This window comes from Metopolophium dirhodum, chromosome 7 (genome assembly GCF_019925205.1).
Source record: "Metopolophium dirhodum isolate CAU chromosome 7, ASM1992520v1, whole genome shotgun sequence".
Taxonomy (NCBI): Eukaryota; Metazoa; Arthropoda; class Insecta; order Hemiptera; family Aphididae; genus Metopolophium; species Metopolophium dirhodum.
In genome coordinates, this window is record NC_083566.1 from 26,608,984 (window position 1) to 26,624,203 (window position 15,220).

General features: G+C 32.5%; 2 protein-coding genes across 5 annotated transcripts in view; one reads left to right on the forward strand and one right to left on the reverse strand.

Moving 5' to 3' along the window:
• Positions 1 to 11,026, reverse strand: LOC132949688 (protein FAM151B). 4 transcript variants are annotated; one of them, XM_061020689.1, is made up of 5 exons: positions 10,881 to 11,026; positions 10,643 to 10,714; positions 3,216 to 3,448; positions 591 to 756; positions 1 to 418 (listed from the first exon to the last, which is right to left on the reverse strand). In XM_061020689.1, exons 1-5 carry the CDS (start codon positions 10,948 to 10,950, stop codon positions 39 to 41), a joined length of 921 nt encoding a protein of 306 aa, XP_060876672.1. In that variant the 5' UTR covers positions 10,951 to 11,026; the 3' UTR covers positions 1 to 38. The 4 variants fall into 4 exon arrangements, with proteins under 4 accessions (XP_060876672.1, XP_060876674.1, XP_060876673.1 ...); XM_061020691.1 differs by having other exon boundaries at positions 10,639 to 10,714; positions 10,881 to 10,921; XM_061020690.1 differs by lacking the exons at positions 10,643 to 10,714; positions 10,881 to 11,026 and adding an exon at positions 5,485 to 5,620.
• LOC132949687 (lipase 3-like) overlaps positions 9,569 to 15,220 on the forward strand; it is a 24,511-nt gene continuing 18,859 nt past the window's right edge. The window contains exon 1 of the mRNA XM_061020686.1: positions 9,569 to 9,856. Coding sequence (XP_060876669.1) covers positions 9,827 to 9,856 — 30 coding nt within the window. The 5' untranslated portion in view covers positions 9,569 to 9,826. The remainder of the gene's footprint in view (positions 9,857 to 15,220) is intronic.

Below are 15,220 nucleotides of genomic sequence, written 5' to 3' on the forward strand. Positions count from 1 at the left end.
TTTTACGCTTTAATTAATAATATTATTATAGAAAACGTTTAAAGGAATACATTTTTTAGCACAAACAATGACGCCAAGAACAAAGAGTGTAACCCAACATTATTGCTTGCTCCTACACTACTGGATGTGTACATATCGAAAAAAATCTTAGACATTTCATCAGGTAAGTCCAGGTACACACGATTCGCTCCAACGGTATTTATCAACTGTACCAGGTTTGGATAGTTGATGATATCTTTTGAGTCACTACACCAGACAGTTAGAGTTGAGCCAACTGGCGATGTCTCCAACAAATATTGAAGTTCCGATATCGAATTGACTGCAAATGACGCTCGTACAGCGTAAGTCACAGGGTTCATGTATTTGTTTTTAAACAGTACGTCTACCATAGCATTTATGTGATGCTCTGAATACTTGTCTGAAAAGTAGGTACATCATTTGAGTTTATAATTATTAATATAGACATAGCAAGCGTATTATTATCACCGAACATGATTATATCACAGATTGAATTTAACATATTTTATTAAACATTCATTTAATCTGTGGTTATAGGTATAAATGTATAATATGAACGATTATGTACCTACCGTTATCGTTGCGTTTAGTAGTCCAGCCTAACGATAAAATTGAATCTGGAAAACTTTTTGACGATACTTTGAGGAAAGTGTCTGCGTCTACTCCAGGACTGTCTCCTGGACCGGGACCAGGTAAAATATCTGCATTCAACCAAGGTAAGCGATTTGGAGGTGAATCCTAGTGAAAATATAGTACCTATTAGTTATAGGTACCTATACTACCTATAATGGCTATAAACTAGTTAGTATTGAGTACTATAAATCATCATTATTAATTTATTTATTATAGTACCTACGTATATTATAAGTAACCTAGTTGCTGTATAAATATTTAATAAAATAAAGACACAATTATATCGATATATTGTATCAATTACTTCAATATTTTATTTTGTGTACAAAAAATAAAATAAATACAGAGTGAGAATAGTTGTCCTGCGCAAAACAGTTTTTGCTATGTTGTACATATGTAAACGGAGACAATATGTATGCGGATGTAGGCGTATAGCGTCCTCTTAAGGGGATTCGATACCATAATTGTCTGTTTTTGTCTAACACACACGCGACATAGTGTTTTAGTTGTGTTTTTTGCCAAACATACCAATTGATCTAATGAAGTAATAAGAATTCTGAAAACAGATTTGAATTTGTCGTCAAGTCTACTTGAAATCAACTTTCCTACATTTTAGATTCTGAGCGAAGCGATGAATCTATTGATTTTATTATGACGTGTGTTTTTTTTTTTATTTTTTTTTCTTGTTTTTTTATTTTTGTGTCTGTCATCACCCTTTTAGAATAGTAAAAATGCTTGGATTTTCTTCAACAGTAACTTTTCTGATAGGAAAGTGAACCTAGTTGGTACTTTGGGGGGTCAAAATTAAACATTTCCCAGTAGTTTTCAAAAGCGCCGTGATAAACAAAAGAAAAGTTAAGGAAAACGGGAATTTTTACGCAAAATCTGTTTTCGAGAAAATCGATTTTGGTTTTTGGTGCTACTCTAAAACAAATTATCGTAGGTACATGAAATTTTGACTGAATGTTTATATAAGCATTTTCTATACACCATAACATTTTTCAAATATTTTGAGCTGTTTACGGACATTTTCAGTTTCTATTTTTTTTAGTTTTTTTTTATATAAATATCAATAAAATATTATTTGTTGGTTAAAAAAGCTTAACAATTTAATAGAAGCTTCTATTAAATTGTTAAGCTTTTTTATAGCCTAGGCTCCTAGGTTATTGTTTCAAAGGCAGATGAAAAAAATTAAAAATCCTTAGTCGCTGATTATTAAAATGCTAATATGAACATTCCGTGAAATTTTCTAGTATCTACAGTCATTCGTTTTTTAATTACAACAAAATAAGAAAATCGTTACATGAGAAATCGAGTGAATATCAAATGTTGTAAAAACAACAATTTCAAACGCTCATAAAAATTTAATTTTACTTTCTTGTAGACATTTATTTTTGATAAAGGTAGACAAACTTATGAGGAATCCTGTATTACATTTTCAAATTTTAGATTTAAAAAGAAAATTTTTAACTCATAATAATTTGCAAATTTTCGTCATTTTTACGTATTTTGTCAATATTTGAACTTAAGATGCTTATAAAAAAAATTGCGACTATGGATTTTTAGGTTTTTTCATCTGCTTTTGAAACAATAACCTAGAAGCCTTCTATTAAATTTTCAAGTTTTTTAACCAACAAATAAAATTTTATTAAAAAAAAAACTAAAAAAAATGGAAACTGAAAATGTCCGTTAACAGCTCAAAATATTTGAAAAATGTTATGGTGTATAGAAAATGTTAATATAAACATTCAGTCAAAATTTCATGTACTTGGTCATTTGTTTTAGAGTTGCACCAAAAACCACAATCGATTTTCTCGAAAACAGATTTTGTGTAAAAATTCCCGTTATTCCTTAATTTTTCTTTTGTTTTTTACGTCGCTTTTGAAAACTACTGGGAAATGTTTACTTTTGACCCCCCAAAGTACCAATTAGATTCACTTTCCTATCAGAAAAGTTACTGTTGAAGAAAATCCAAGCATTTTTACTGTCCTAAAAGGTCATGACAGACACACAAAAAAAAAAAAAACTAAAAAAAATAACACACATCTTCGCTCAGAATCTAAAAGAGTATTTAAAAATTGTCGTATTTCAACTTTTGGAGAAGTTGAAATCAAAAAATCAATTTTGTTGGAAAGTCGATTTCAAGTAGACTTGAGTACTTGATGACAAATTCAAATTTGTTTTTAGAATTCTTATCGTTTTTGGGTATGTTTGGCAAAGAACCCGTCTAAAATCCTATATAGAGCGTGTGTTAGACCAAAAACAGAAAATCACAGTATTGAATCCCTTTAAACTACATTAATTATAATAGAAGTATATAGAACAGTATAACTACACCATTAACATGTTGAAACATTGAGCTATTGATTGATAATTTTAAACCATAGACTTATAATATAGACTTGTAAGGTTCTAAGTTGTTTTAAACTACGCTGTACCTACGTAAGTATAAATAGTTATTAGTTATTGATTTGAATGATATGATCGACGAATATACCAAAATAAAACATATAAACAATAAACAATTGATCGCGAGGTGCCACGATCACATTAAAAATACCTACTTTAAAAGCGTTTTCAATGACTGGCGATGCTAGTTTAAATGCTTCGGTTGATTTAAAATCAAGTTTTAGGATTTTATTTGAATTGTTCCATGCATTTAAGAATTCTTTAAGACTCAAGTCTGAAGTTATTGAGGGAGGATGACCCATTATTGGTATGCGGTCAGTCTTCTCTTCTTCTACTTCATCAACCAAATGACCAGTTATAACATCAGCTTCTATCATTTTGGATTCACCTGTAGAAAATATTTCAAGTTTATTAATCATTTTATAGGTATTATATAAAGGTATAGAATATAGATAGTAATCATATTTGCGTCCACCAATTATGGATGAGTTGAATACGTTGGAGTTTTGTTTTATATCTATTACTTATTAGCGATTGTTGTATATAAACATCATAATATATATTATTTACTGTGTGTTTAATAACTTATTCACAATTTATTATAATGATCAACTACGTTATAAAATGTTGTTTTTATTACTTTTTAATTACTTACCTAATCAAGACGTATAACCTGTGTTTAAAAAAAAACAAACATGACTTTCATTTAAACTTAACAGGACAATAGGACATTAAAATAAAAATATTATAAGAATCAAAAGAATTAAACCGTTGAGTAGGTATATGGAATACAAAATATACCACGAATGTTCATTACCCATAAAAATACATTTATATTATGTTAGGTATAAACTTATATTTACAATATTATTCCTAGTTATTTTAACAAAAATGGAAAACTAGGTAGGTAGGTATATGCCTAGCGGTTACCAATAGAATGTGAAATTCAAAATTCCATTGGTGTCATCACGTCATTCATAAGGTATCATACTATTCGTTACATTATATTATTGTTAATATTATATACAGGGTGATTCATGAAGCATAAACTCATTAGTCATTATATACTCCCATATGTTTTCCTGTAATAATGAATGTATCCAAATTCTAATGTTTGGAATTTTTAAGTATACTCTTAAGCACTATACTTTTAAATAGGTATGGGTACCTATTTATATTTTGTTTAAGGAGTGACCAGTATGTCAACATATAAAGGACAATTAAACTCAATATTTTGTTATTGTGACTACTACAGCGTTAATAATGCGTTCATTTTATTTTACGATAATATCTTAATCTGCAAGTAAAAAATATCATATAAATATAGGTCTAACCAACCAAACATTGCGTAAAGCATATATACGCGATGGACGGTGGCCTATATACAAATCAATTCCTATGGCAATAGGTACCTACTTACTTTTTTTTTATAGGATTTGATAATTTGGATTACCTATGTTTTCAAAATATTTGTTTCCTAAGTATATTTTGGTTGAGACCAACTGACCAACCTATACCTATTCGCCTCTAAGATCAATTCCATAGTCAATAGGTACTTAATGGGAAAGTCATGAAAGTGTTGTTCCATTTTATAATGAAACCCAGATTTGTATGATGAAAATTAAAGTCGAAAAAAATTTCATAAATATTGTTGATGGTCCCAATTACAGGTAAGTGTCAGGTTTTTAAGTTTTTGATATTTAGGCGTAAACTATTTATGGGCAAAATACCACTCTGTATGCCTACTACATTCGTCACTATGTGTTGTGTTGTACACGTATTGTATTGTTATGTTATTACAATCGATAGCACATACGTTTTGTATACTCAACGCGGAAGCGCGCGCGTTTGAAAAACAAACAACGAGACGCACTAGCCCCGTTATAGGTACCTATCGTATACAGGGAGTTTACTTGGTTTTTCGTATGCGAACTTTGAGAATAATCTCATCATTATGTCAGTGAGTGGAATCGATAACCATTTTGCGTTTTGTTTTGCGAATCTTGGATTTTTAACGGCATTAGCCACCTCGTTAAATTTTAATGTTTAAATTGCGTAAATATACAGCGTAATACTAAACACACACAGCCCACGAGAATGTTGTCGTCACCCGAAACCCATCCCTATAATAAGTGAATAAGTATAGTTTTATATAGTTACCGGAAGTATTGTAATATATTATATTATAGGCACTGCGGATTTGATTGAATTTCATGATGGGGGGAGGGGTATTAAAATCTTCCTACACAAAATTAACCAATTATAATAACATGAAAAATTCAAATGGTTATTAATATTTGATTATTAGGGACCAATTCCCCAAGCAACCTCTTGCACCTATCTCAAAAACAGCGCGGTCGGTACGTATACTTAGTACTCACCTCCGAAAAATGGCGAAATATAGGTTTTATATACTATACTCACCGACTTAACGAGATCGTTCTCAAAATCTGTGCGGAATACCCGGAAACACGCTGTATACATAATTATGGTGTTGTTGTAAAGCACTGCTGCACGGGACCCGGGTGGGTGTGCAAACACGACTGTGATAAAATATTAGAACATGTAACGTTATACCGACGATCGATATACCAAATGACGCGACTACCTAAAACAGTAAAATCAGTGCAGCAACACATGCGGCAGCGTTCGTCGTCGTTTTCGTGGGTGTACAAAAGTCGACTGTGCGCAGTGGCATTTCACCGGGAAAAAAGTAACAGCCGCTGGCCCGCGAACTCGCGCCTGTACAGCACAATAATAATACGACACCTGACCAAACGTAACCTTAACTTGCGGCGATGACGCCTCCGGTTCGACTGCCGTTGATATTATTGGCGCTGCAGCAGTACGCCGCAGTGTCTGCAGCGGTCTCGGGCTCGGTGGACGAATTCCAGTGCGCGTGCGGTTACAACGCGGCCGGCCACGTGCGGGTGGTGCGGGACACGCTGGCCGGCGGCGGTGACACGGCGGCAGCGGCGGCGGTCGAGCTAGCGGCCGGTTACGGGCCGCTGGTGTCGCGGATACTGTTCGTGGTCAGCAGCCGCCCGGAACCGACGGCCCGGTGGCTGTGGCTGTTTGATTTGTACGCCAACGGGGCCAGCCAGCAACTGACGGCGGCGACCGGCCGGCGGCGGCGCGGCGCCAGGTGGTTGGCCCGGGCCGTTAACTACGTCGGCCGCGAACTGGACCGGTATCTGGCCATCTGCAAGGCGCGGGGCGTGGGTGGTGGCGGGCCGTCGTGGCGCGATCAGGCGTCGTTCGAGAAGTACGTGCTGGAGAACGTGACGGCCATCGTACAGCGGTCCACGGACGGTGCCGCGCGCGTGGAAGACTTCGCGCCCCGTTGGTTGTACCTCAACTACGTGGCGGCCGACGACGACGCGCTGCGGGCCCGTGGCGTGATGCCTCCCGGCGCGGGAGTCGACTGGGGGTCGGCCGCCGACCGGCTGTCGTCCGTGTACCGCGTGGCCGTCCATAAATGGGTGTTCGGCACCAAGGAACTTGTCGTGTACCAGAAGAAGTTCATCGCCGCCGTGGCCGTCACCCTGATGGGCCACGTGCTCGCGCACGTCGAACACTGTCGCACCCACAGGCTATTGGCCGCGGCCCACCCGGGTGAAACCATAGTGACCCACTCGGACGTCTCCGCTGCTGCCACCGGCGCCACTGACGACAACGAGCATTACAATTTGAACGGTGATGTTGGAGGCCCGGTGGGCGAGTACGAGCTCACATGGATGTCGGTTGGGGCGCTGCTGGAAAAGTACAAGTCGTACTTGGCGCTGGGCCCGGAGAAGTATTACCGGACGCTGGTCGAGGTGGCCACCAACCCGGCGCGCGACGACCGCGGTTTCCGGTTAGCGAGACGCGCAATCGAGACGCACATGGCCGACTTGGGCGCGGGCCTGTTCGGTCCAGCGGCCACCAACTGGACGGCTGTAGTGGACGAGTCCACTACAAACGCTGCAAACGAAAAGCCACAAACGCTCATCGAGCTGATCGCGCTGGTCGACAACAACATCAGCACCGCTGAGAGGTATCTGAAGAATGTCCAAGATCTGCTGTCCAATGTCGATTTCAAAATAGTCAACAAATTTATGAGGAGTACGCACATTTGGCTGTTATGATCCACGGTTGTAATCATATTACATTATACAACACTAATATTATAAACATTAATAAAAACATAAACTGCAGAGTAATGTTAAATACAATATTGTATTTGTTATTTCAAATTTACTGTTCGTCGATAAATTAATATATGAAAACGAAATTATTTGAATTTCCAATCAGGCTGATTGTAGGTACATTATATTATTTTATCTACAGCAGCTATCAGACCTCAAAGTTTATACATGTTTATACATTTTATATAATATTACTTATTTATTTTTTCAAGATTTCAAGACAACTTTTTTTTGAACATATTTTTGTGGTGACAAATTCCTATGAAAAAGAAAATACTTTCTACCAATTTTTATCCAAATAAATAAACTTTTTTTCACTTTAATAATATATATATTAAAAATTATAAACTAACTATATGATGTTAATTTATAATTGTTAGTGTTGTTTATACGAAAAACGTATTAAAAATGCCATGAATGTACCTATTAATCTAAAACTAATGTTATGCATATTTCTACGTTTATACTGCATAGGTACAATATAACTACCTAATAATTAAATTTTTATTTGTGACATATTTTAACTTTTTTTAGTTCTTAAATTCCAAACCCTGATTATATAATATATGATTTATACTTGTAGATCTGGATGGATTATATTTAATATTTAAATAAATAACAATACATCTCGATGTATATCAAGTGGTATCTCAGGATACCAACTTGACCCACAATAACCCACTACCAGATACAAAGTCATCACAACTTCTTATATTATTTTATTACTTTGTATAGTAGATTGTTGTTTGTAAAAATAAAAATATTTGTTTTTGGTTTATTTGAAGTATAAAATATGTATCTAAAATTTGTACATGGAATAGTTGAAGGATTACTGCTGGATAGTCATAACCCGCGTGGGATAAGAAGTAAAACCTGTTAGTGACGCCAGGATTGTGATTTAAGTCTGTTTTTAGAATATGCACCTACCCAGCCATCAAGGGAAGATCTTAAAAAGGTGGGTAAGTGGATGTCGCTCTGCTGTACAGTAGATTACTAGTGGGTCACTGTAATGGATGGTGTTAAATTTGAATTTAATGATATAATATCATTGTATAAGAAAAACGATTCTGAGCGAAAACGGTCAGTCAGCCTATGATATTACCAAGTATATTTAATGATATTATTGTGAATAAAGTAATTTATATATAACCTATTTACGTGGAACCTTGTTTTAAATTTTCAATCCTTAGCTATAAAAGTTGAACATTTTATACATTTTTAACTACAAAATAATTATTAAATTTTAAATTTGATAATTTTGTCAACATTTGAACTATAAATGCTTATAAAAAAAATTGTGCCTATGTATTTTTAATATTTTTCAACTGCTATTAGAACGATATATCAGGAGCCTTATATTAAATTTTCACGCTTTTTTACCCAACAAATAAAATTTTATTGATATTTATAGAAAAAAAAACTAAAAAAATTGAAAACTGACAATGTCCGTAAAAGGCTCAAAGAGTCAAAATATTTTCAACATTTTATGGTGTATAGAAAATGCTAATATAAACATTCAGTGAAATTTTCAAGTATCTACAGTCATTCGTTTTTTAATTACAATAAAATAAGAAAATTGTTACATGAGAAATCGAGTGAAAATCAAATGTTGTAAAAATATAAATTTCAGACGCTCATAAAAATTTAATTTAAGTTTCTTGTAGATATTTTTTTTTTTGATAAAGGTAGACAAACTTAAGAGTAATCTTATATTACATTTTCAAATCTTAGATTTAAAAAGAAAAATTTTTATGAATTCTCAACTCAAAATAATTTGCTAATTTTCGTGATTTTTCAGTATTTTGTCAAAATTTGAACTTTAAATGCTTATAAATAAAAATTGTGACTGGATTTTTAATTTTTTTCATCTGCCTTTGAAATAATATACTATGAGCCTAGGCTATAAAAAAGCTATAAAAAAGCTTAACAATTTAATAGGAGTTTCTATTAAATTGTTAAGCTTTTTTAACCAACAAATAAAATTATATTGATATTTATAGAAAAAAAAATAAAAAAAAATAGAAACTGAAAATGCCCGTAAACAGCTCAAAATAAGTCAAAATATTTGGAAAGTGTTATGGTGTATAGAAAATGCTAATATTCAAAATTTCATGTGCAGTCATTTGTCAAATTTTTTTTTTAATGAATTTCATGAACATAAATCGGTGTAAAGGGGGTATGGGGCTTCAATAATTTGATCAATGGCTATGAATATCACATTGTTTATAGTTACGTAATAAATTGAGTATGATTATTAAGAGGATGCCACACCCGCATGTGTTGTCTCCGTTTTTATAGATTAGAGTGAATCGAACCTTGATGGTAAGAACATTATCTGTGTTTTGTTGGAAGTTTTTTTACAATAATTCAGTTTTTAAGCGAGTTATTAGCATTTTTAATTTATATTTATTATACAGGCATAACTTACTTAAAAACTTCCAACAAAACACAGACTATGTTCTTACCATCAAGTTTCATATTAGGTCGATTCACTCTAATTTTTAAGCTAACGAGTAACGGCATAAAAATTTCTGATCGTAAATTTGTTATGTTACGCGTTTGTAAGACGGAGACAGCACATGCGGGCGTGGCATTCTCTTAACCGTCGCGTACGTAAATATTTTTAATTAAAATATTATCTATACTATTTACTCTATTCATCTTGCAGATATATTATTGATTTACATCAAAGTATCAAACTCATTTGATTTGCAGTATTTTTATTTTTTAAATATTTTTATCTTTTAACATATGTTTAGAATTAATTTGAATGTCGTTATTGCTGAACACAAGTTATAGCCTATTATAAGTAACACCTCAATATCGATTTATCTTTTTATTTTGCAATTTTTTTTTTTTAGACACTTAAATGTATTATAACTTTTATAAAATTACTATAATTATTACAAGTCTACGCAATATTTATACCTAAAAACAATTTGAATTCCAAAACATACATTTTGTTTTAGTCATTATTCAAATGCTAACTGATAAGCAGATAATATATATTAATTGTAACTTTTTATTAACTGTACTTATTTAATTAATAATACTACATTTATATTAGGGTAGTTAAATTATCATGCAAACCTATCAAACCACGCAATTCGCTTTAGACCTATGTGTCTTGTATTACCTTGTCATCATGTAGTTTCATACATTTATCTGTTGTACGATTATGTTATTTTTTGGTGGCTTTTGATAACTGAATGCACAGGTATTGTGCATTTTCCAACGTCTTAAAGTAAATCATATAACTTACTATATTAGGTACTATATGTATAAGAGTATTAATATTATATAGAGTGTCTCAAGTATTCAACTTCATATAACTGGATGATGGTTAATTTAAGCAGCAGTAATTAAAAAATATATCCGGCCTAAAACGTACTTACTCGTCAAGGCGCTCTGTAGCTTGGCCTTGGAATTGACTGCATGATCCCAGGTGGCCGTTATCAAACTTGTTTCTGCAAAAAAAAAAATTAATAACCGTCTTACAACAATCGTACAAGACTTGATTTCTGAGGTCTTTGCTCCCATCTTCCTTATACACAGTACATTATAGTCATAACTCATAACTTATGTTTTTTTACCTATTATATGCACACATGTAGGGCCGGTCAATGTACTTACGGTCTGTTTGTGTGTTGAACACTTGCATCATCACTCCCAAGATAAAATCAAGGCACACCATCAAGTTCATCTGAAATTTCAAGAAAGTCTACGTGAAACGCAGTTAGGTAGACATGCCATCAGGTCGTACACTGGCATTTATTTTTATATATCGCCTCGGTAACCAATACAAACGTCTAGAACAGTGGTGCCCAACCTTTTCTCTTCGTTGTTCTAGAATAGTAAAATGTTACATTTGTGGTACTGTGGGAGGTATATACCAATAATACAAAAAAACATATATAATAATAATACGGAAAGAAGGAAATTTAAATATCTTGGAAACAATTGTGTATTTTTACCTATATATTTTTATTTTAACTTAAAAATTGGCGGCTTCCACGGGTTGGGCATCACTGGTATAGAACATTTTTCTGTATAAACATTGTAAGTGCGCGCGCACACACGTGTTGTATTAGCGTGGTGCGGGTGTTCAAATACGATAAATACGTTTGAAATGTAACGTAATCGTAAATCTACGTTTTTGTCTTTAAATTTTCCATTAACATAAATAATTGGTTTTGGTTAAAAATGGTTAAAAAAATCATTATATTATCGGTGAAAATCGTGTACAATAAAAATGTCTGATAATTAATTATAGGAATATACTTTATTCGTAGGAGGAATTTATTTTTTCGTTGATAACAAACAATTTCATGATGGAGAAGAAAATTGTGTAGCCTGTGCAGTTAATATTTTTGAATATTTTCATTTTTTATGTCACTAACCAAAAGATTATACTCGCGCAACACATTTTAGTTTTTACAGTGGGTTTTTTGGAAATTATCGAGAGGTTCGATCCTTACTCAACTCTCAAAGACTAATTTTCATATCTATGCAGTATATCATACCTATAATAGTATTAAATAATGTGCTAAAATGGATTTGAGCGAGGTTATTACGTAACCATCACAGGTATCCGAATATACTGACCACGTGGATTGGCAGAACGCCGATCGATAAAATATTTCTATGTAGGACGTAGGTACTCACTCGTAGGTACTCAATTTTCTTATTATATTATATACCTATATAATATTGTCTACACGCGACCTCGTGTCGACGACGACGTTTGTGTACCTATGCGTTTTGTATATGCGACAAAGGGGCAACGGCCGGCTACCGGTGTCCAGATGATTTATAATGGTATAATAAACTATATATAGTTATATTTACCTACGGTGGACACCTGGTTTATTAAACAAACTTGTAGAAGCGTAAGATTGTTGTTATTTTTACTTTTATTATTATCACTTGTCTATTAGTTTTCGTATTGTGCCAATTCATAATATTATGCAATGTTTTTCTTTCTTTGTTAAAGGGCTTTGGCCCGTTGATTTTATATAAATAAATAAATACAATCATCGTTTATTTATTAAACTTAAAATAATATTTTTTTTCTCGGTGTATTGCGTTTCGGGTCACGTTTACATTTCACATTTAAGGCGCTTGTAAATTGCGCCCACATTAAGCGGGTAGTACAAATACCCTAGTAAATTGCGCCCGGGATTTTTTGGTTTGTAAAATGGATATAGTAAATTGCGTCCATAGTATCTAAGTGGCCTTGAATTCATCGTTACCTATTATGTGTATTTTAAAAATACTGTTGTTCATAGATAATTTATTGGTGGATAAGCCGTATGTTTATGGCTATAATCGTTATGATATTAGGCTATTAGCGATATCAACACTTGTACGCGTATACAACGACTTAACGTATAGGTAATATTTTAATAAGCCGTTTGCGTGTGAAACAGTTTACAGTGAAACATGGATATTATACATACTGGATTTAGACAGAAATTATGTTATAATCTACCATAATTATATAAATTTTCAAAATTAAAACGTGAGTTGTCTTTGGGTGAAACTAAGTGGCGATGTAATGTAAAAACGTGTATTGAGTCGCTAAATGACCATCATAAAAATAATATTTCTATTGGGCGCAATTTACTACACAGAAATTTGTGCCTGAAAAATACCGGGCGCAATTTACGTTTGCCCCACATTTACATAGGTATTGTTTAAAATGTTAAAAAAAAAAATCGTAGAATACAACGCATGCTGCGTGTTATGTTCTTCTAAGTACAATATTCAAGGACGTCTTAACAATGATACCTACGCTAAACGGGCTAAAGACCCAACGTTTAGTGTCGGCTTACCTACGTACCGTTTAAAAAATCAATAATACATTTTACTGAAACTATTTGCGTACAACGTAAACTGAATTATTATTTCTAATCTTTCAAAAGTTTAAAGTCTAAACTCAACGATTATTGATGGTTAGTTTAAAAATGTTAACTATTAAAGTTAGTTGAGCTCGAAAAAATCGTCGGTAGGTACTCTATATATTATACTGATTTAGACATAGGCCCCATTAGAGAGGGCATCAGGGGGTTAAGCCTCCCGGTTTTATACGTAGCCTTCCAGTTTTTTAATCATATTTGCTGCTGATACAATTTGAAAACATCCCTAGTTGCGCATAGTATGGATTTCGGTTGTGTGATACATTGCCGGCATAGATTCTAGGCGAGAATATTTAGATAATAATTGTATCCAAATAAATAAATCATTTTTTTATACGAACAATCAATATAGGTATATTAGGTATTCATATATCCCCATATGACTATTGATTATACATACTCAGGTAATCGATTATAATCAATGGATATTACCATAGATTAATACCTCGTATACTTTAACATTTAAAAAAATTAAACAATCCGTATTTTGTATTATTATTTATTATACTATTTATACTAATAGTCCATAATATTATACGTGACGGTAGTATGGGTTATATAATCTGGTTCGGGTTGTGAATTATTGTGATAGAATATAAAATATGTTGTGATTGTTATAAATGAGATATATGTAATCTCCCAATCAAGAGCGTATTATTATTATTTTTGATTAAAGCTCGGCGTATAACTGGTGAAAAATAAAAGATTGTCAAATAATATCAATTGTATCGCTGTTTAGTAGTTATAATGTCTAACCACCAAATATCATTACTATTGATATTATATTATTATTATATATTAATAATTATCATGTTAAAATTTTCAAAAATTCTTTAGTTGTAGATAGGCTACATAGGCTTGGGACGTCTTATTATATATACAAAAAAAAAAATTAATAAGGAATGTTTGAATAAAATATATATTTTCAACTATTTAGCGATGTACACGTATTTACAGCATCTAATGAGTAATGACGTATAACTTTAAACTTCTGCAGTTAAATTTTATATCAAAGTACCTATTTGTCTATGATATTTCTTTACGATGGTTTTTTTAAAAATATATGCTGAATTATATGTATACATATATTTTAAATATTTTATTATTTTTATCCGTTTATGATAATATGATAATATTAATAATAATATTTTATATAATAAATTAAGTAAATTATTATACACAATAATGAGCTATATGCGTTTTATGCTTATATAGGTACCTACTCTGGAGGAGACAATTGGGGTTTTGGTTTTGCATCTCATGAACAATAGTCTTTAAAAATGGTATTACAAAAATATAAAGTATAATATGTCATATTGGATCTATTGTACTATATGTATTTATTGTACTTAATTTTACAAATTAAGAATGTTGATAGATTAATATTAAAAATTAAACACCACAATTTTAAAATCACCATAGCCCCATATCATACAAACATATTGTCATATTAAACTTAACACATACACAAAGACCTCAACAACTACCCGTTAAAATTGTGGTTATGATTCGTCAACATTTTAAGAAAAATTATCTACTAAATAACTAAATGTAAGAAAGGGGGGTTCTCATTTGAAAAACAGTAGTTTATATCATCTCCACAGGACACTCTTTAAGTAGTACAAAAAATGAATACTTTTCCAATTTAAAAAAATTATATTTTTATGTGTTTGGCATAATTGTAATTAAATTATTAAATGTATAATGTGCACATGAATTAAAAAAAACAATTTACTTTATACTCTTAAACCTTTACATACGAACTCGAAAGATGAACAAAGGTGGTGAACATGCTAACAGAGTTCAAGAAACAACACTGTATTCGGAAACGGTATAAAAACGCGTTTTAGAAAATTGCCTTACCCTCGATATTACCACAATCTATTCAATGAGCATTTTATTGGCGTTTTTTGTTTTTCATTGAATAATTGCACTTACAAATACAATACACAGGCACGCGTTTATAGTAGATATGTATACACAAGTATATTTGATAGTTCAAAAGTCAGATTTTGAATAACTGCATTATTGAAGAAAAAAGAGGTTGAGAATGTT